This window comes from Lepidochelys kempii, chromosome 1 (genome assembly GCF_965140265.1).
Source record: "Lepidochelys kempii isolate rLepKem1 chromosome 1, rLepKem1.hap2, whole genome shotgun sequence".
NCBI lineage: Eukaryota > Metazoa > Chordata > Testudines > Cheloniidae > Lepidochelys > Lepidochelys kempii.
In genome coordinates, this window is record NC_133256.1 from 60763662 (window position 1) to 60784530 (window position 20869).

The 20869-nt window shown below is 41.4% G+C and overlaps 1 protein-coding gene across 19 annotated transcripts in view; it reads left to right on the forward strand.

Annotated features, from left to right (window-relative positions):
* ENOX1 (ecto-NOX disulfide-thiol exchanger 1) overlaps positions 1–20869 on the forward strand; it is a 503910-nt gene that overhangs the window by 362023 nt on the left and 121018 nt on the right. For all 19 annotated transcript variants that reach the window (XR_012159113.1, XR_012159112.1, XM_073345396.1 and 16 more), the window contains 3 exons: positions 5972–6145; positions 8324–8530; positions 16581–16814. Coding sequence is in view for 17 of the 19 variants with exons in the window: in XM_073345396.1 (XP_073201497.1) it covers positions 5972–6145; positions 8324–8530; positions 16581–16814 (615 nt within the window). In the remaining 2 variants the exon portion in view is untranslated. The remainder of the gene's footprint in view (positions 1–5971; positions 6146–8323; positions 8531–16580; positions 16815–20869) is intronic.

Consider the following 20869-nt stretch of genomic DNA (forward strand, 5'->3'; position numbering starts at 1 on the left):
CACAGAAACCAGCGATTCATCTGGATCTATAAATTGTGGTACATTTCATGTTTACTTGCTTATACAGAAAAAGGGGGACTGAGACAAGGGTATGCATACTAGCCAGACAGTAGGAAAGACTGGGGGAAAGTTTTGAGTAGAAGCTCTACAGTGAAATAGACACAAAGAAGTTTTAGGGATAATACAGTTTTACTTATTCTTATAAGGCTTCTTGTTCAGTGCTAAAAGGAAGTGACTCTAAGATTCTCCACCATTATCACATGATGAATAGCACTGGCAGTATCTGTTGTTACTTGAGAAGCAGCAAACACAGCATTCTACTTGCCTTTTTCCAGGGTAACTCCAGTTTTCACTTTCGGAAATTGGTTCAACATTAATTTTCAGAATAATCAACAAAGGTGGCTGCATTGTATTATCAGATTTCTTGGTTCCAGAACTTCCCCCTCTATGAGTAACAACCCTTTTGGTTTTTTGGTTTTGTTTTTTTTACTGCAAAAACATGAATATAATAAGCTTTCCGCAGTGGCAGTATTGTAGCCTATGAGGTGAAGTCAATGCATGTCCCACTGAATTTAGTACTAGCAGCTGCCTAGATTCTGCTAATAACCACAGTACATGTTGTTTGGCAACTGGATTGCTGGATCTGAATATTTGTTTTTGTCTTTCTGCTAAAGCAAAGGTAGAATATTTTTCTTAGATGTAAAATTACCATTGCCATTGTGACCAGTGACCACTTTTCTAATTGGGTTGCTCATCATTCTGGGGGCAACAGAAAAGGCTGTTTAACTGTTTTCACCACTGACATGCACATAAGGAGGAAGGAGAAGATATCAAAGTACTTCAGGCACAAGCACACTCAAGGTAAGAACCCTTCCAAGCATGCATGTACACATGGACAAATTAGTGTTGGTACAAATCAGTGCCCTTATTAATTAAACAAAGATATGTCTTGGCAGCTGTTATATAACACCACAGAGGCAGTTGGCAGGAACAAGCCAAATGAAAGGCACATCAGGGGGCTAAGTATTAGCAGCAGAAGAACACAGTTACGTCCTTAAGAAGCAAAGATGCCCTTATTGAGCAAATACGTAACTGGCTACAGCACAGCATGGCAACAACTGGCAGAAAAGAAGTGGCATGATGTTGCGGATGGAGCACTTCCCCCAAAATCACAGATGGCAGAATTGTGAGCACTTGTTATTGAAGCAACCATTTAACTTGGCAGAGCTGAAGACCACTTGGACAGCAAGAGTTGGCAGGCAAGGACAGAAAGCAGCATGGAATGGGAACATTCGATTGCTCACTCCCCAACAGTTGCATTAGCAAAAGGGGTTGCCCCCCTCCTGTGCATCATATTAGAGAGTTCTTTCAAAAGGATTTTATCTGTCTGCTCCTTTTTTCAGAACCTGAGATTTAATGTGAGTTGTTGTTTTTTTTTTGTTTCTGTATCTCCTTATTGAAAAAGTGAGCTTCTCAGAGCTGCTTTAAGTGTATGGGAAGAACATTTCTCTTCTCTGTCTCTTTAAGCTCCATTTTTAATATAAGTCTTTTGTTTGTTCTTCAAAAGTTGCCATTGTTCTGTCTAGCAGATCACTTATTAGATGAATCAGGAAGTTACTCTTGTTTTGTTATAGATAGGCAGAACATGGTCCTGAAAATATTACCGCTCAGGGCATCTACTAAACCAACACTGTGCAAGTGGACCCATACGTGATAGTGTTCATCACTTATCTACAATGTTCACAGGGTTCAAAGTTAAGCATTATATGTTTGCACATTCTTAACTTGATTTAGTAATTTTTATGAATGTATTTAATATATGTCACCTTTTTTCTGTAATCCACATTGTTAAATCCATATTTATATCACATTGTTAATGTAGATAATTATAGTTTCAACAGTTCAGAAAATGTATCTCTGTATGGCTATCTATATCCCTTTAAAAATAGTTTTAAAAATATAAAGCTAAACTATAACATCTTTACCCTTTAGATGTGTGATATAGTGATATGGATAATTTATCTATGTGTGGCATTTGTAGCATACCCATAACTGTAATATCTAGATGATTATGTATCAAAATATATCTGCCAACAACAGATATATGTTCTGGGTTATTTCTCATTTTCTTTACCACACCATATAGTACTATCAATATGTCTGTTTCTGAAGACTGAACAAGCTAATTGAAAAGCTCAACAAGGTTCATTTCCATAGATAACTTGATAACTAGATAACTCTAGTGTCCTGGACCTATCCAAAATAGGTATCATGCCAGGATATGAAACAGACCACACTGTCAACACTAATGGATGATCATTTCCTGCCCATAGACAAGGGCTATATATCCAAATTCATATTGCTGGACTCCTACGCAACACCTCTATGCTTAAACATGGAATGGTGCTGAATCCCATCGGAGCTGTGGCAGAAGTAAGTGACACTGTGCTTAGATGACTTCATTCCTTTCAATCTGCACGCACAGAATCAACGTGGGCACTGATTTACAGCCCTCAGGCCCCTCACCTGTGGAGTTTTACAAGGAGCTGTCATCAGTACACATCGATGTACTGATCATCGACATTGGTGAGGCCTCATCTGGAGTACTGTGTCCAGTTTTGGGCCCCACACTTCAAGAAGGATGTGGATAAATTGGAGAGAGTCCAGCGAAGGGCAACAAAAATGATTAGGGGTCTGGAACACATGAGTTATGAGGAGAGGCTGAGGGAGCTGGGATTGTTTAGCCTGCAGAAGAGAAGAATGAGGGGGGATTTGATAGCTGCTTTCAACTACCTGAAAGGGGGTTCCAAAGAGGATGGCTCTAGACTGTTCTCAATGGTAGCAGATGACAGAACGAGGAGTAATGGTCTCAAGTTGCAGTGGGGGAGGTTTAGATTGGATATTAGGAAAAACTTTTTCACTAAGAGGGTGGTGAAACACTGGAATGCGTTACCTAGGGAGGTGGTAGAATCTCCTTCCTTAGAGGTTTTTAAGGTCAGGCTTGACAAAGCCCTGGCTGGGATGATTTAGCTGGGAATTGGTCCTGCTTCGAGCAGGGGGTTGGACTAGATGACCTTCTGGGGTCCCTTCCAACCCTGATATTCTATGATTCTATGAGTACACAGTTGATGCTCATCATCTTCTCATTAGATGCAAACACCACCAAACTGTCCAAGAGCCTGGTTCAAGATTACCAGCTGTATGAAGACCATATGGCTGAAACTGAATCCAGGAAAGACTGAGGAGGTGCTGTAAGATAGAAGTGCTTTGAAGAACTCATTATCTCCATAATACTGTCTTTGATTATCCATTTTTTGAAAAGGTCTAATTTTTAGTAATCTGTTCTGGTGGAAGTGAAACAAAATGTTAAATACAAGAAGAAGAACATTCCTGTCTGGTAATAGATAGATTGGTTGGGTGACCTTAATCTAGTTGAAAAGAGAATGGCAAAACCTAAGGTTTGGGAAACCTGTTACTGTGGCCAAAGAGATACCGTAGCCCATGTGAGAAAGAGACACTGTATATCTGTTAAACAGATTTGGTGAGGTACTGGCCAGCAAAATAAAGTAGAACATTTTATTTTCCTTTTGGAGGTTCAACATGAGTCTTTCATTAATTTCACTGAGCTTTGGATCAGGCCCTGGGAGAAGTGAAATTAGTTTTCAGGAGCTCCTGACTATGCCTCTGTCTCATCACTTGCACCTATCAGGGGACAGAGATGCCAGGGCATGTTGAAGTATATCACAGAAATATTGGTCCTATGCATCCTTTATACATCCTACATGAGTACAACCAGATGGTAGTGTTTTCCATTGGCTTCTAGAAAGCCCCTGAGAGATGCATAAGCAGCATGGAGAGCTTTGCCTGATTCCCTGCATCTTTCAGAATGTGGTGGCCTTGCTGTGGATGCTGTATATAGTTACCTATCTGGGTATGATGTGATAGAAGGTATCGCATTCAGTACTATGCAGTGTTACTTTTTGTTTGTGATGGAACTATCCAGGCACTTCTGGTAGCAAGTTGTAAGGATGGGCTTCTATCCACCGCAGGCTGCCTTTGGGAGATCATCGTGACTGTCAGCAGCGTGACTTTTAAAAATGCAAGTGAGAAAATTAGAATCGCCTAAGGACTCTTGTGAATTGCATCTCGCCCTTTCACCTCTGAGTTTAACTCACAGCACTCCGGAAACATGAATGTTTAATATGTCATTTACTGGCTCCCATGAAAGAAATGACAGCTGTGGAGTTTCAAAGCATAATCTGGAAGCAATGCACATGCCTCTATATTAAAAAAAAATAAAATGACACCCAGAGCAAATCCTTTTTCATAAGCCCAGTTATTAGAAAAAAGTAATGTGATATCATGAGCTTTCATTAATACTAGTCTTCAATAAGCCTAGAGCAAATTCTTGCTTGCTGTGCACTTGCTATCAAACAGAATGGCTTGAAAGCAGAACATAGTCAGTGTAGGGGCAATCGGGCGTGTGCAGCGGAACTAGAGAGTATTTCTACTGGCATAGCGGTTCTCAGCCAGAGCATTTTGGTTTTTGTTTTTTTTGTTATGTGAATTTGGTAAAAGAGGATTACTGGTATTTCAGCAAATCATAATACAGAGATCATATTTAGCACTTGTAGCATTCTTTACACCTACAAAGTGCTAAACACGCTTGGGTTAATCTTTGCAGGTAAGTAAGTATTATTATACTTGTTTTACAAATGCAGAGACTGAGCTGCAGAGCAGTTAGTACACTTGCCCAGGGCCACAGAACATATCAGTGCCGGACCGAGGATTACAATTGAGGATTTCCAGGTTCTTGGGTCTATGTGTGGACCAATCATCATGCTGCCTCATAACAAGGTGTAGTTCAAATTTGCCAATTTGTGCTCTCAAAAAAAGACAGTTTCTCTCTTTGTCAAAGCAAACTCCCATGCTGCTGAACTAACTCCTGACTTTGCATGCATCATTAAATACTTTGCAGTTGCTATCCAGAAAGCTCTGCAGAAAACCTGTGGCCAACCCAAGTAACTCACTTTTCTTTTAAATAATTGATGACATCAAATAGCAGCAGTGTTGTGGCAACAAAGAGATCGCTCTCTCAAAATGTTTTATTTATTGAGAATTTACAAAATTGACTTCATGTTAATCTAAAACATCTGCTTATTCTAATTCAGGATGCCACAGCTCCGGTGCTATGAAATCCAACAATATTTCAGATTTAAACAATATGTATGTAATATCTGGCAAAGAGATATGGGGAGGGGTGTATGAAAGCCAAATATGCATTTCATATGAATTTATTTAAGGGGATTATAAATATGTATTTAATAATAAGTGTGTTTAAGATAATTTACTAAACCACCTAAATACCAGCTAGAGAATAAAAATTGATTCTCAGCTTTAAACAAGACCTTATTAGGTAAAGTAACAACTTTAGTTTCCAAGAAAAAAACACTTGGAATTTTTGTCAGGCCAGACTTATATAAAACACACTTAGAAGTGGAGCTTTTTCCATGGTGTTCATAAATCAAGGTCACTTATGCAAGAAGACTAAGTTTTGTTAAAACTGACAATTGGATATAGAGGGCATATCAGTGTTAAATGATATTCTTCCCACATTCTAGGTCAGAAGGCAGTGTAAGCAACACAGTGGCATTATAAAACAGAAAATTGCATTCCAGATAATAACAGAGCTTCATGGTGCATGGTTTTACTCTTTAATGTGCTGTGTTGCACTCCGTCATATTAAGATTTTAAATTATATCACATTTCCTCCTTCATGCATAGTTTTAATTTGTTTCCAGTGGGATGGCTGGCTGAAATGCAGCTTTTTTTTTTTTCTTTTTCTTTTTTCCTTTTTTAATCCAATGATACCTAGAAAAAAAGCCTAGAGCAAAACTGTCTGTGCAGGAAAATGGAAACAAGAAGTAGTTTCAAGATTTATAAGCCAAGGGTTTATGTGATGTATTTACAGATTCAATCTGTGTACCAGGCTTTGATCCAAGCCTCAGCATGATGACTGGAATAACTCCAATTAACCCGATGATACCAGGCATGGGGTTAGTACCGCCGCCACCACCAACAGATGTGCCTGTTGTCAAAGAAATAATTCACTGCAAAAGCTGTACACTCTTCCCTCCAAACCCAAGTAAGTGGATCTGAAGAAAGAATGCTTGGCAATCTTGTTTTCTTAATATTTTGCATAAAATGTTTCTAGGTGCCAAACAATATTTGAGCACATTTTCTTTATAAATACAAAAGGAACCACAGTGGCATGTATGCAAGAAATAGAACTGATTTAATAAAGTGAATAATTTTGGATATGCGATGGTAACTAAAATGTTTGCAACCAAATTGTATGGATGTGTTGCAGTGTGGTAGAATATTAGAATATGTTCATTCATCTTGACAAATACAAGGGCAAACATAGAAAGACGTTTTGTAAGAAAAAAAAGTGGATTAATTTAACAAAGCTGAAGGAGACTGGACGTCTCACTTAGTTTTAATAAGCCATTCCCCTCTGTATTTCTTTTTCATTTCTATGTCACTCATTCAAATCCAGCCCAAGTCAGTAGCGATGGAAAATTGTAACTGTTCGATGGTTATTCACTGGCCCTTATGAACTGAATGTGGTGCTCTTAGTCTAGTTCCCATGATCAGGTGTCCACATCACAAAAACAGCATACAGATGGGGCACCGTTGTTGACAGTCTCAGAAGAAAGATTTCAATGGAAATGAGCATGAAGATTCACCTATTGCCTCACCCCCTAGAGGGGCTCCCTCTGCATTGTGGGGAAGGTGAATCGGTAAGGAAATATGGGGAAGCTTGCACAACAGTCACCCACTGTGTACCTCTTCTGGGGTAGACTGCCCACCGGCTGTAGTAAGTGATGTAAGTGGTGATGAGCTGAGCTGCCTGCAGAGAGCACTTGGGAACTCCCCAGGATACAGGAGAAATGTTACGGCACACAGCATAGTTGTCCCAAGCTGACAGCCAGTTCTGGGGCTTGACATGTAGAGAGGGCAAATCTATAGTTCCATCTCCCTGCCCTTTTAGAGCACCATGTTTGCCCTGGGAAGCAGTCCCTGTGCTCCCTTCTTCCTGGCCCTTGCATGGGCTGTGCAAATGAAAGACGAACTCGTCCCACTGAGCATCTGCATAAGGACAAGGCAGAATCTTGTGACTAAATCGGAGGACTTCAGTTCCTAGGGTCATCAGCTGGCGCCTTTCACCAGCACCATGGGGAAAAAGGAAGGCGAAGCAAACAGAATTTTGCTCTGTGTTTGTACTGTGCCTAGCCCATTGTTTAAGCAAACAGACTGGGTTTCAAAAACAATTAAAAGACTAACCTCACTCAGCGTATTTAATTGCCAAATAACTAATTCATATTAATCAGTGTTGGCTTGTAACTGTTTTTTTTTCCAGAAAAGTGCTCTAGTAATCTACACATAAACAAGGTGAAACATTGTGACAATGGATACTCTTTTATACAGCCTCCAAAAATTTAAGTTTGCTCATTTACACGTAAATGATGATAATTTTTTTTTAAAAAGTCACTTCATCCAGTGGTGTTTCAATGCCAAATGAGTATTCTGGGTGCTGTTAGGTTATCCTTCCCTTGTTCTAGCCTCTGTTCTATTATCTGGCAACAGGACAAAGTAGATAACTGGCAGAGGGTTTTCATCATGTTGTCATTTCATTGTGTTTCCCACTCTGTTTTGCTGTTTGCTATGCTTCTGTATTACAAAAGAGAAATGAAATTACGCTAAGACTGGGTAACATCTTCAAACCTGAGTGCCTGAAGTTAGGTTCCCATGTCCATATGCAGACACCTAAACAAATGTGGCCTGATTTTCATCACCCATCGATTTGAGTCGGTGTTGTGTAAAAAAATTAGAGATGAGCCAAAGTGGCTGAGTTCAGACTCAGCTCAGATTTACACTAGAGTTCAGGGTTTGTGTCTGAGGTCATGTCAGCACTAAGGTTCCTCTCGTCCAAAATTTCACAGACTTTTCTTGTGGGATTTCAATTGAATCCAAGTAGGAAAATAGACCCCTTTGGGTTTTGGATCTGACCTGGACAGCAAATCATAATGGCAGGGATTTGACTGTGAAACCATCAATCAAAATTGGAAATAGTGACAATTCAGGGATACAGTTTTGGCCAATCCCTAAAATATTTAATTGTCCCTAACCCCAACCCCCTCCCAAATAAATTGCTATTCAAAATAATTTTTAGTGCATAAAATTGATTATGGGGATGATTGGGATGAATGAATACAAAGACAAAGCTTTGTGTTCCAGTGTGATTTTTGTTTTTACTTAGATCTTCCACCACCTTCCACAAGAGAGAGACCTCCTGGGTGTAAGACTGTGTTTGTTGGAGGTTTACCAGAAAATGCTACTGAGGAAATTATTCAGGAAGTCTTTGAGCAGTGTGGAGATATTACAGCTATTCGGAAAAGCAAGAAGAATTTTTGTCACATTCGTTTTGCAGAGGAGTTCATGGTTGATAAAGCCATTTACCTTTCTGGTACTTTACATTCTTTAATGGATTTTCTGTGCTTCTCATTTGTATTTTATGATGCTAATGTGTGCTTATTTTCCTAGCCTTTATCTCAGCGAGTGCTGCTTGAGCTCAGCAGCTTTGGCTAGGAGTGGGAATGGTGCAATTCCACATTTTCTTGTGCTCACCAAGACTAGTGTGTGATTCTGTTAATTTTACCTACCCCAGATAATTTCCCACCATCCCTGGCAATTATTTTCGGTTTTATGCAGGTTTATATGGTTTTTATTCATGCGTTGGGGTGGGAAGGGGGGGAGTGGAGGGCCCTGGGCCAGGATTGCTGCAGTACTTCAGTGCCAGTTTCCGTGACAGGTGCTGGCAGTTTCACTGGCATATTTTTATACATTCTGCCGTGTGGCCTGAAAGTATTCTGCCTTCATAAGCACATTATAGGTGTGATTCTGATACCCATACTCATACAGAGTAACACCTTTCTCCACAAAAAGTCCAATTGACTTTGATGGGGATATCTGTTCAAAACTACTCCTCATGAGTAAAGGTGTCAAAATCTGACCTAATATAGTGTTCGGGATGTTCCTCAAGATCTCCACCAACTACCATTTTTTAAAACAAAAGTCAAGTGTCATGCCTTTAAACTTGGGTGAATGTTAAATTGTGACTTGGAAAACCCCCACTCTTTTATTTTACAAAGGGGCAGCCACTCTTTCTTTTTAAAAAAAAAATTCCAATTCCCTGTCTTTGGAGCTCGGGGAGGTGAAATCATTTTTTTAAGGAAATTTTAAAAGACTTTTTTAAGTTTCTTCAAATCTTTATCTTTTCCTTTCCTCCTTCCTTTTTTTACCCCATTTCTTCACTCCCATCCCTGTCTCCTTTTCCGATCCCACTCCGGTTTCAACTTTCCTCCTTCCCATCTCTCATTATTACTTTTGTGTTCATTTATTATTTCTACATCACTATAGTTTGTGTGGCACTTTACAGACTAATGAAACAAAGCCCAGGTCCCAGCTCAGCACAGCTGATCTACAGAGGTGTTGAACACCTACTATTCATAGTACAAGTCGTGGTTGCTTTGTGTTTTTTAGGATGAGGGCCTAAATTGGACATAACCCCCCAAAAATGAAGGGCATAGTGCAAAGAGTGAGGGGAGTGGAAGAGAAGATCATAGAAAAACAGAAACTGTCATGCTAGATCAGAATCAAAGTCCAGCTAATCCAGTATCCTGTCTCTGACAGTGACTGACACCAGATCCTTCAGAGGATGGTTATAGGAATCCTGAGGAGGCAGATGTGAGATAACTTGACCCCAAAGAAAGTTTCCTTCTGACCCCTAATAGTCAGAGACTGCCTTAACTGAAATCTGCTGATTATTATGTATGCAATGTATTACTTCCTATTTTGCCAGTTTCTTTTCGATAATGTGCTATAGTTAGGGGACAGTCAGGAAAGAGAGCAGCGGTGGAGGTTAAACTTCCTTTCTGCTCCCCTCCCTCCTCATTCTGTGCAGGTTTATTTCCGAGCTCCCGGGACTTTCTCTTCCTGACTCTCCCCTTCATTCTTCATTCCATCCTTCCCCCTCCCTCTTTCCTCACTCTTCCTTTTCACTGCTGCTTGTACAACTCTCCTCTTTACTCTCCCACTTCTGCTTTCTTCTGTTTTCCCATCCTCCCTATCTCCATATTTTTCTCTCTCCTCATCCTCCTCTTTCTTCGTTCCTTTTGTTCCTCTGGCAGAGACTTTTTACCTAGTGTCTCCAGCCACATTAAAGAAGGGACAGTGGGTTGGGAGTGAGGGATAGAGAAAAAGAAACAGGTGAGCATTGCTGCCATAATCAGCTAACTTGTGCTGTCAGCCTTGATTTCCATGGAATTCTGCAATAAACTCGGAGCCTTGACTGTTTTCCAGCACTGCAGAGAAGATCGTGCACTAGAGGCAGGTTTTAATTGTACTGAATGATTGTGTTTTTCTAACCAATCTTTATAGTGTTTTGAAACATAATGCATTTGCAAACGGTAGAAGAAAAACATACAGTTAAAGCAATTTCTCAAGCCTATAATATACAAAAGAGACCTACAAATAGAAGGTATAATTTATTATAACTTCAGTATACTTGTTATATGAGGGAAAACCATGCCTTTGATAATGATGACTTAGTCTGTCTAATCGGTTTTATCTGTCTATCCAATCTAATCTATCTAGGTATTTATCCCATGCTTAGTTCCATAGTACCTTACGCAATTATAAAATCCATTAAGCAGTCTAATCGCTAGTTCTTTCCATTCTAACTCCAAATGGATGTATGGGGGGTTGGGAAGAGGCATTATGTTGCATTTTGATTGCAGGACGGCTAAGCTGGAGAAGCGTACATTCTGCTCTGAAGGTTGAGCAGTTCGCTGCCATTCTGATCTGTTATGGAAGTGAATTCCAAATAGCCATGACCAGCTGATGAGAAAGTTCTGCTTCCTGCCCTCATATGTTTCACCCTCATGACTGGGATGGTTCCATAGCTTGTGAAACTCTAAGCAGTCACGGACAGAAAGAGCAGGACAATATCTTAGGTTGCCAGGGCCCAGCCCTGTGGAGAACTTTCAAGATTATGGGCAAAACCTTGAATATGATTTATATCTGCTAATGTGTTCCAGTTTCTGCCCAGTGCTGCGTATCCAGGCAATGTATAATGTCATTTTTAAGCTCCCACTGGGTGCTCGTGCCCCTAGGCCCTCTCTTTTGGATGTCCGAGTCCAGGTGTGTCTCTCGCTGTATTCAGGGCATTCACTGGCCAGCTCCCTGCTCAGTAACACCCAATCACAAAAGATAAGTCTTGGAGCATATACTAGATGTGTAACATGGAAAGGCTGGTTTTTATTTTTACAGCATAGTAATTGATTTTTCCTGGTGCTGCTCTTTTAAAGTTAGGCTCCTGGCGAGTGACCAAAACCCCTTCCTCTGTCTGTGTGTGAGAAACAGAGATTTAAAATGACACATCCTGCATGCAGTTAATGCAAGCTGCTATTCCAAGCACCAAGGTGGGAAGAGGTTGTGTGAATGAAATTCATTGCCTTTCCAGGAGGAGGTCTGAAAAAGGTGGTGGGGGGGTGCTATTATCTGTTCAAATACCTTTGAACACTGTTAAGAGCATAAAATAATGGAAGACAACAGGCGTTCAGACTTCTCTACAACTCACCGCTGGCATGCTGACTGCTTTGCCGGTGGCTCTGTAAACAAAGCAGAATCTGACAGACACACACACATACCACCCAGTGTATGGTCATGCCAGCCACACACCTATCTGAGGTTTTTATGTCAATCCAGGTAGTTCTGAGGTCATTGTACTGTCCCAGTAGTCTATTTAAGGACTGCTGAAGTGCCTAGATTGACTGTGCCTAAGGAGGGCTGCTGTGACATTTTGAAACAGTGGACTAGTTTTGACATTATGACATGGATGCTCACAAAAACCTTTTGGTTGGTTGCCCAGTGGCAGCCAGAGCGGCCGAACAGTCAATCTGATTTTTAGTCATTCATGGATGCACTCAAAACTGGCTGCCCTAAAGAGGTCTTTAGAAAATTCTCTTGTGAAGGACATCAAATCTAGGATCGAAACGCAGATATTCCTGGCTCCCTGTGCTGTGCTCAAACTGCACCTTCTTTTCTGCACCGTTCTCTCTATCTGTTCCCAAAAGATAGGGCTGCTCTGATAAAATTCAGCTTCCCTATTGCACACTCCACATTTTCGTTGGATTAGGGTGCAACCATCTTTATACCCTCTCACTTTGCTCCTTTGTCATTGTGAGTGGGCAGAGTTTGGACATACGTAAGAATCTTACTCTCTGAAAGGCTCCAAGAGCAAGACTCTTATACATTTCAATACCCTGTCTGCTCATAACAACAGAGGAGATAAGCAGAGCAGAGGGAGAGCATTCACAAGGTTATATAGAGTGCAAAACATAACACAGCTGGGAGATCTAATTTTAGGCTCATGACCCTGGGCACTTTGGCAGTGTCCCTCAGACACGACTGATAAGGTTCTTTAAGTTTACAAAATTAGTTAGTTGATAAATATATGTTGGGAGTCAATTGATTTGTCTGACATTTGTCACGGTTACAGAGCTAGCTGCACCGCAGACCTCTTCTCTTGCCTTTCTGAGTGCACCCCCTGCTGGTAGGAGGCCTCACACCTTTACCTCCCTGGAGTAAAATCACACCATTCTCCCACTCGCAGACCAGATCCTTGGTTACAGCACCCTGGGAGTCCTTACTCCCAACAGATCTGAGTGGGTTCCAGTACCTGTGGTTCTTCCTTTCTATATCTTGTGGCCAGTGGAGAATACAGTGACACCAAATGGCTTTCTTACACTAAAGTATTGTTTAATCTTAACTGTGAGAAAATGGCAAAGTATAAGAGAAGAGTTTAAAACAGTAACAATCTGTACACATGTTTATCTTTCCTAAAGGCTTAGGCAGGCCTATTTTACCACAGCCTCCTAACTTCTGGGCTCTGGGTGTCAGTTTGTTCTCCAACAGTCTCTCTTCCCTGTCCTTGTGGGCTGTTCTTTGTCCCAGTTTTCCTGTGGTTGAAAGCTGGAACCCGTCTCCCCTTTGCCAGGCTAGACTGTTGAGCTCAACAGGGTGTTAGAGGAAAAACTTCAAAGCAAATATCACCTTTGTTGTCTCTTATGTATCTGAAGCCATTGTCCCCTTTTCTGCAAATGTGCAGTCCACCTCTGTTTTAACCAACCCTTTTTATCTATACAATGACCCCCCTAACAACAATCAGATAGGACTATAATATGTTCTAAGTTAGAAGTGCACTCACTGTGTCACAGCATTCACCCCTCTCTGTTCAAAGCCCAAGTTTGCCCTTCCCCTTGCAAAGCCCAAAGGCTGCGTTGGAGCCCTGTGGTATCTAGGAGGGACAGGAACAAACCTGCTCAAGGCACAGGCAGGTAGTGGCTGCTGTTCAAGTTTATGGGAAGAAAAACAGCTTCTGCCTTTTCATGCTCTCTACACAGGAGTCCCCAGTCATTGGGTCTTCATAAATGCATCGGTACAGATGAATAGAGTGACTTACTTTAGGGACAGCCTAACCAGAGCCAGCGTGGAGCTCAGCTACCCAGCATGCAAAGGATCCAGAGGCCCCTATTGGGCTGTTCCCCTCATATCCCCATGAGCAGAGCTATTGGGAGGGTTGGCCTAGTGGGATTTATGCAATCCTTCTGTAAAGTGCAAATTCTACCTATTTTTCAGTGTCTCCTGTGATTGTACACACTGTTTACAGCTTTCTGCACTTTCTAAAATTACCCCTGAAGCACTGGTTAAGAACTAGGAGGATTATTTTAAAATTTTCTTTCAGTCGGTAATGTACAACTTGAGAAAGGATTGTGATGCTTCTCAGGGTATCCAGGGCTTTGAGCCATCTTGTTACCTCCTGCCTTTAGCCAGAGGGAGTCTTGCCTGTGGTGACTGGGTGTTAGCTCCATAACACCACCTGCTTTTCAGCCTCTCAAGCATTCCCCTCAGGGCTATACCAGACCTGAGAAGAAGTGCAGCCCAGTTCCCGAGTCCCCTCGTGATATCCAGCCCCTCCCACTGGCTGCTCACAGAAATCCCAGATCCTCTGCCACCACAGGAGCAGTTTTCAGAGTAACAGCCATGTTAGTCTGTATTCGCAAAAAGAAAAAGGAGTACTTGTGGCACCTTAGAGACTAACCAATTTATTAGAGCATAAGCTTTCGTGAGCTACAGCTCACTTCATCAGATGCATATCGTGGAAACTGCAGCAGATTTTATATATACACAGAGAATATGAAACAATACCTCCTCCCACCCCACTGTCCTGCTGGTAATAGCTTATCTAAAGTGATCATCAGGTGGGCCATTTCCAGCACAAATCCAGGTTTTCTCACCCTCCACCCCCCCACACAAATTCACTCTCCTGCTGGTGATAGCCCATCCAAAGTGACAATTCTTTACACAATGTGCATGACAATCAAGTTGGGCTATTTCCTGCACAAATCCAGGTTCTCTCGCATCCCCCCCCCCCACCCCCATACACACACAAACTCACTCTCCTGCTGGTAATAGCTCATCCAAACTGACCACTCTTCAAGTTTAAATCCAAGTTAAACCAGAACATCTGTGGGGGGGGGTAGGAAAAAACAAGAGGAAACAGGCTACCTTGCATAATGACTTAGCCACTCCCAGTCTCTATTTAAGCCTAAATTAATAGTATCCAATTTGCAAATGAATTCCAATTCAGCAGTTTCTCACTGGAGTCTGGATTTGATTCAGCAGTGTGGCCCAGTTTACCAGTTTTACCCGAATTCACCACATCTGTAGAATGCACAGCACTTGTGAGCACTTATAATAAAATGAAAGTTTTATTTAAGAAAGAATACAGGTTCCACTAGAAACGAGAGAGGGTGATGGAAACAATACAAAACAAAATCATAAAATGTGAATAGGGCCTACCCTTATTAATACTTACCTTGCTATCTAATACAGTAGATTTTCTCCCCAAAGTTCAGTCTGCTGCAGAGCTGGTTGGCTTCACAGGAACCATGGTCCAATCTTTCATGAAACAGCCCTGCTCAACAAGATGTCTCTGCACACTCCCCATGTTGGGATGGGATATACCAAAATAGGCTTTTGTCTTTATTCACAGATAGGGTGATACCCTGTATATTGCAATGTTCCTTTTTACCTTCAAGTTGTCTTTGATGGTTTTCCATGGACTTTTGAGATGGGGCGAGGGTAGACACTTGAACAATACATTACATAATTAGCCAGCCAGGGAGAGGTGACAACTCCCCAGCCACCTTGAATGGGCCATTACCAGGACATAAGCTCCCCTGGTGACTCACTTTCACTAGACCATAAGGGCATAATTGTTAGTAAAGTCATATTATTCCATAAATATTACCCGTACACACATCTCTCACAATGATCACAAATATTGATAAGTTACAAGCTTTCAGTAGAGACCTCCTATGCAATCCTTCATATATAGATAACATGAAAGTGATGTGTTGGGGTAGTGAGTTTGTCAGGTCTGAGACAGGAGCTGCTTTATAAAGAACAGTGAACCCTTTGCCCATTGTCACCAATAGGCATCTGTACAGTATCCCAAGGATTCTTAGCAAAATTGGACCTGTCCTAACAGCTCAGCTTGTGCTGTTGTGCAGTATTGTCCCAGCGGATTAACTTTTCTTCATTTAGCACCCAGAGGTTCCAATGAAAATCAGGGCCCCATTGTGCATGGCCACTATATTAAAGAGCTTACAATCTGTTAGTTTTAGCAGGTGCAGTGTTGACGCATCTATGACTACATAAGACGTTACTGAAGAGACATAAGCACCTTTTATACATTGTCTACAACAAGATTGCTTCTTCTGATAAACCAGTGTACTTTATTACAATCATTTTCAGACAGAATATGGAGTATAAATGCAGTTCTTAGACTGAATTTGATCTATTTATATCTGCTCCCATGCTGTTAGCATATTGTGTTTTTGACTATGAAAGGTCAAACCTGAGGTCCAGCTTCAATGCAAAGTGTGCTGCATTATCCCTGGGGCTGGCAATTTCTATAACATGATTTGCTCATTTATCTCTGGCAGGGATTTTCAAGGATTTCAATCTTTTGTCCAAATCTTCTGAACCAGAACTAAGCCTGATCCAAACACTCCCAGGGTTAGGTGGGGTTCATAATCCAAACCCAGTCTAGCTGCACAGTTTTGCAAATGACCTCTTTGCTTATAAAGGTTTGGAACCTCAAACTGGAACACTCCAAAGTTTGAGGGGGTTCTAAACCTGGATCCAAATTTTGCTGGGTGAGTCTATCCCATCAGCTCAGCTACTGTGGTGATGTATGCTTTAGAAATATAGAAGGCTGGACGTGTAGGTGGATGTATATGTAAATGACAATGAAAAGTTTGATATGAGATGGGAGTTAGGAGATCAAGGTGGTGAGGGAAAAGCAAATAAACTTTTGATTTTTTTTCCTCACTGCCTAAAAAGTATAATTAAATAAAAACTGCAACAGTTCTGCTTGTTGCTTTCAGGTTACCGCATGAGATTAGGATCTAGCACAGACAAAAAGGATTCAGGTCGCCTTCATGTTGATTTTGCTCAGGCAAGAGATGACTTTTATGAATGGGAATGCAAACAAAGAATGCTGGCCAGAGAAGAACGCCATAGGCGCAAAATGGAAGAAGACAGACTACGACCTCCCTCTCCTCCGGCAATAATGCATTATTCTGAACATGAAGCTACTTTGCTGGCTGAAAAATTGAAAGGTAATGGACTTTTTTCCCCCACTGTATTATATTCTAAGAGCAGAAGCCACCCAGATGTAAGAACACTGATAAAGCCAATCCCATCATAATAGTGCTGCTGATTTCTCTCTCATATACTCTTTTATTTGCCCTCTTTCTTCATCCCTCTGCTGCTGGTGTTGCCACCATTATAATATGCACATACCTTTCAGTGTGTGTCCCTCTGCCATTTTTATTTTAACAATTTAATTTAAAAATTCAGAAGTCTTTTGAATGTTTTTTTCCTGCTTTTTTCATCAAGGTATATAGTACATGAGCAAGGAATCCAACCTAAACATATGAGATCCACCTTGGATAAGGGGAGTCTTTCATGTGATGTAATTATCCATCTTGGAGGAGACACTCAATGTCAAAATCTCTTACGTACATTGTTCACATGTAGGGACCAACTCTACAGCCCTTACTCATGTTGAGTAGTACTGGGCTTACACTGAACTCAACTACCGAACTACTTACCTGAGTATACTGGCCAGTGTAAGTTCTTAGACTGCTCTCATCACTGAGTGCCTGTCAGTAGTTAATTAAGTGCTGTGACTAATATCTGTCACATGTAGTTCATTCTTACATCTTCTCCCCAGGGGAAGAATAGTGTGTGCTGTGTAGTTGGGTTTTTATTTTTGTAGGGTTTTTTGTTTGTGTGTGTGTGTATATATATATGCACATACATACACACCTGTGCTGAATAAGTACTAGTCAAGGTCAGACTTGAAGATTTGGACCCATAATAATTAGTTAACATGTGAATCATCGTAAAGATATAAACATTTAAAAGCAAATGGCTCCTCTCGGTTTCCTTTCCATTAGGCTTCTAGCAACTGTGCTTGGCATTCTTTCCCCAGAGCAGAGGCCAAACATGTTACCTCCGCAGTATGCCAGCTCACAAGAAAATATGATTCTTGCCACTGTCTTCTTCCATTGTAACTATTCAGATTAGACTTGGAATATCTTGCTGTCAACACACTGGCATACTGTGCTAACTATGAAACACATTTGGAAAGCAGGATAAGAATAGCACACAGTGTGCTCCTGCATCTTTGGAGAGTGTAGCAAAGATGCACCCTACTGTCTCTGGGAGCATAGTGCTAGTCACAAAGATCTGTATCACAGGTGGAGCATGGATACAAATCTAATTCAAGTCTGGAATTAAGTGCAGATAGCTAGGAAATCAGAATGGTAGGCAGCATGATTAAAATCACACAAAACAAAGTCAGGCAGTGTAAATGGTAAGATTCCAACAGCATTGTTAAGCATGACAACCTATTGGCTAGATGGTGTGTGGCCTGCACAAGTGTGGGTGGGGGAGGAGGAGAGCTCTCAAGCCTCTCCTCCTTCCGTGTCCCTGCAGGTGCTCTCCTCTGCTGAACAAGTAGTGAACTGCACCACCTGAAGTAAACACACAGAGTTGGGTTTCATCATTATACTGAAGATATTGACGTCCATGCTCACTACTAATCCTTCCCAAGGACTCAGACACCGTACACAAGAGGGCAGAGGAACAGAATGCTGTGGTACCCCACATGAGAGAGAGCCCCTGGGACAAATACACTGGCTAGTACTACCCTGTGAGGAATGGAGCAACACAAGAGAAACGTCTATCCCTGCTAGAGACCATGGAAGCACCACCAGAGCCTCACAATCTATGTATGGTATTGAAGGCAGCTGGCAGAACTAAAATCAGCCTGGATGCTTGATCTTCATCCAGATCCGAAAGCTGAGCTAGACGAACATAACTACTGCAGTTTCTGTATGGTATCCAGGCTGGAATCAAGGTCAACTGGGACCAAAGAAATCGTAGGCTTGGGACGTTACCAAATTTGCTTTGCCACAATGGTCTTAACAATTTTTCCCCTGAAAGGGAAGCTCAGAATGAGTCTGTTGTTAGGGAAGATTGTCCTGCTTGAAAGATGGACTGTTGAGCAGAGATCTCACAATTGCTTTCGTAAGGACAGCTGTTACCCTGCCCTCCCAAAGCAAGGCACTGACACCATCAATAATGAACCCAGTGCTTCTACACTAACCTTTATCACACAAGGGTTACAACTGCTGCATCAGCTCCAGAGCCTCACTGAACAATACTGGCTAAAATTCAAGCAAAGAAATGTAACATCTGCCCCCCCACCCCTCAGATACTGCTCTGCAACTACAAAGGCAGACAGTTTGGTCTGGATCCAAGCATTTTTCTGTCAAAGTACCCATGGAAATTCCTGACAAGAAAAATCTGACTTGATAACTAAGTGGAGACAACCTGGATTCACCAGGCCTTCCACAGACCAAGCTCGTTTTGCTGCTTAGGTATTTGTAGATTCTATGATGGAGGTAACAAAAATCTTTGCTCGTCTTATGCACAACCACAGCATAAGACATCAACAAATCATTGTACTCTGCCAGACTTGACAAAAACTCTGCCTCCAGTATTCCAAACATCTTCCCACTTGTTTCACGAGTTGCAGTTTTTCTGGTGTACCAGTGACCACTGAGGAAGAAGTCTGGTAAGAGTTTTATAGAAGTTACTGCGTGATTGGCTGAAGACAAACGTTCATTGTAAAATCTTGTCAGGCAAGGTGATAGAGTAGGCTGTTTGGCTAAATAGTATTCTGTCTCTGTGCCATCTTGAAGTACATTAGTTCCATTAGCCTCTGAACCTGGACTGTTAAACAGATCAGAAGGGGCAATGGTCAGTCTATGACAAGGGTGCCACTTCCACATACACCCCAGTCTCAAAGCCCTGCTTGAACACAAGGTCCAAAAGTTGGCCAGATGCAAGAGTTATCAGAAATTAACTAGGATACTCCCCTGGTAAAGTGGATCTTAGTGGGGTAGACCTTGATCCAGCAGTGGACTGGAAATGCATGATTAAAGAAAAACAAAGAGAATTCCCCTATGACATCTTGACCTAACCCAAAAGAATTATCTGCATGGACATCAATCAGCATCAGTGACTCTTTCACTACCAGGAGTCACAGTCAGCTCAATCAGAGACCATCATGGTTGGTGGAGCAATAGGGTTTTTTGTACAAATCCCCTCTTAATCCCAACCTGGAACTCACATGCAAAAGAGAGACAGTCAACTGGAACTAGTTTTGGAATGATAGACCACCTACATTTGAGGCCAGATGCAAATATGATGGCAATGCTACTTCCTGATTCTCCTTTTTTTATGCTGAACTGAATACCCAGTTGGAGACAACTGTGCCAGCACAGGCTTTGTAGTATCATCCAAACAGCTTTCAGACAGAGGCCTCATCCTTTATTCAGTCATGGTTGTTTGGAACTTTGTTAGCCATATAGACAATGTATATGATCTTGTAGTATGAACTGACAAGCCTGATCCCGATCATCTGATGCCCACATTCCTGAGAGAAAACTGCAGGCAAAACCAGTGGAACAAAATTGCACCTTTCAACCTATGCTCATTATGCTAAAACTTGGTAATATCATGCCTTGTCTTCCTCTGCCAACCACAAAAAAAGGCTCAGCGATCTAAAGGACTCAACTCTTTTTAAGCAGCCTCTTCGCCTCGTGAGACCTCTGTACCCGTAGCACATAGTCATTCACCACACTTAGCCATCCTAAGGAATATGAGTAGAATTCTTTTTAATGGATCTAATATTTTAAAAAATGAAAATATACATAAAAATGTTTTTTTCTCTTTCTTTCTGTGCTCCCTTTTTCTAGGCCTGAGACTAGAGATTATAATTTTGCAATGGCAAGTATGTTCTCATAAACACACATTACTGCTGCTCATGTTAAGGGTCTAGCCTGCAATGGGAGGAGCAACCTCATCTCCTGCTGTGCAAAACATTTAAAACATCGGAATTGCCATATGGAACAGACCAATGGTCCATCTCATCTACTATCCTGTTTCTGACAGTGGCCAATGCCAGATGCTCTGAGAAAAAGCATAAAACCTCATAATGCACAAAATGGTATATTACTGTACCATGAGGGGATATTTCTTCCTGACCCCAGCTTGTGATCAGTTTATGCTCTGGAACATGAGAATTTATATTCCTTTT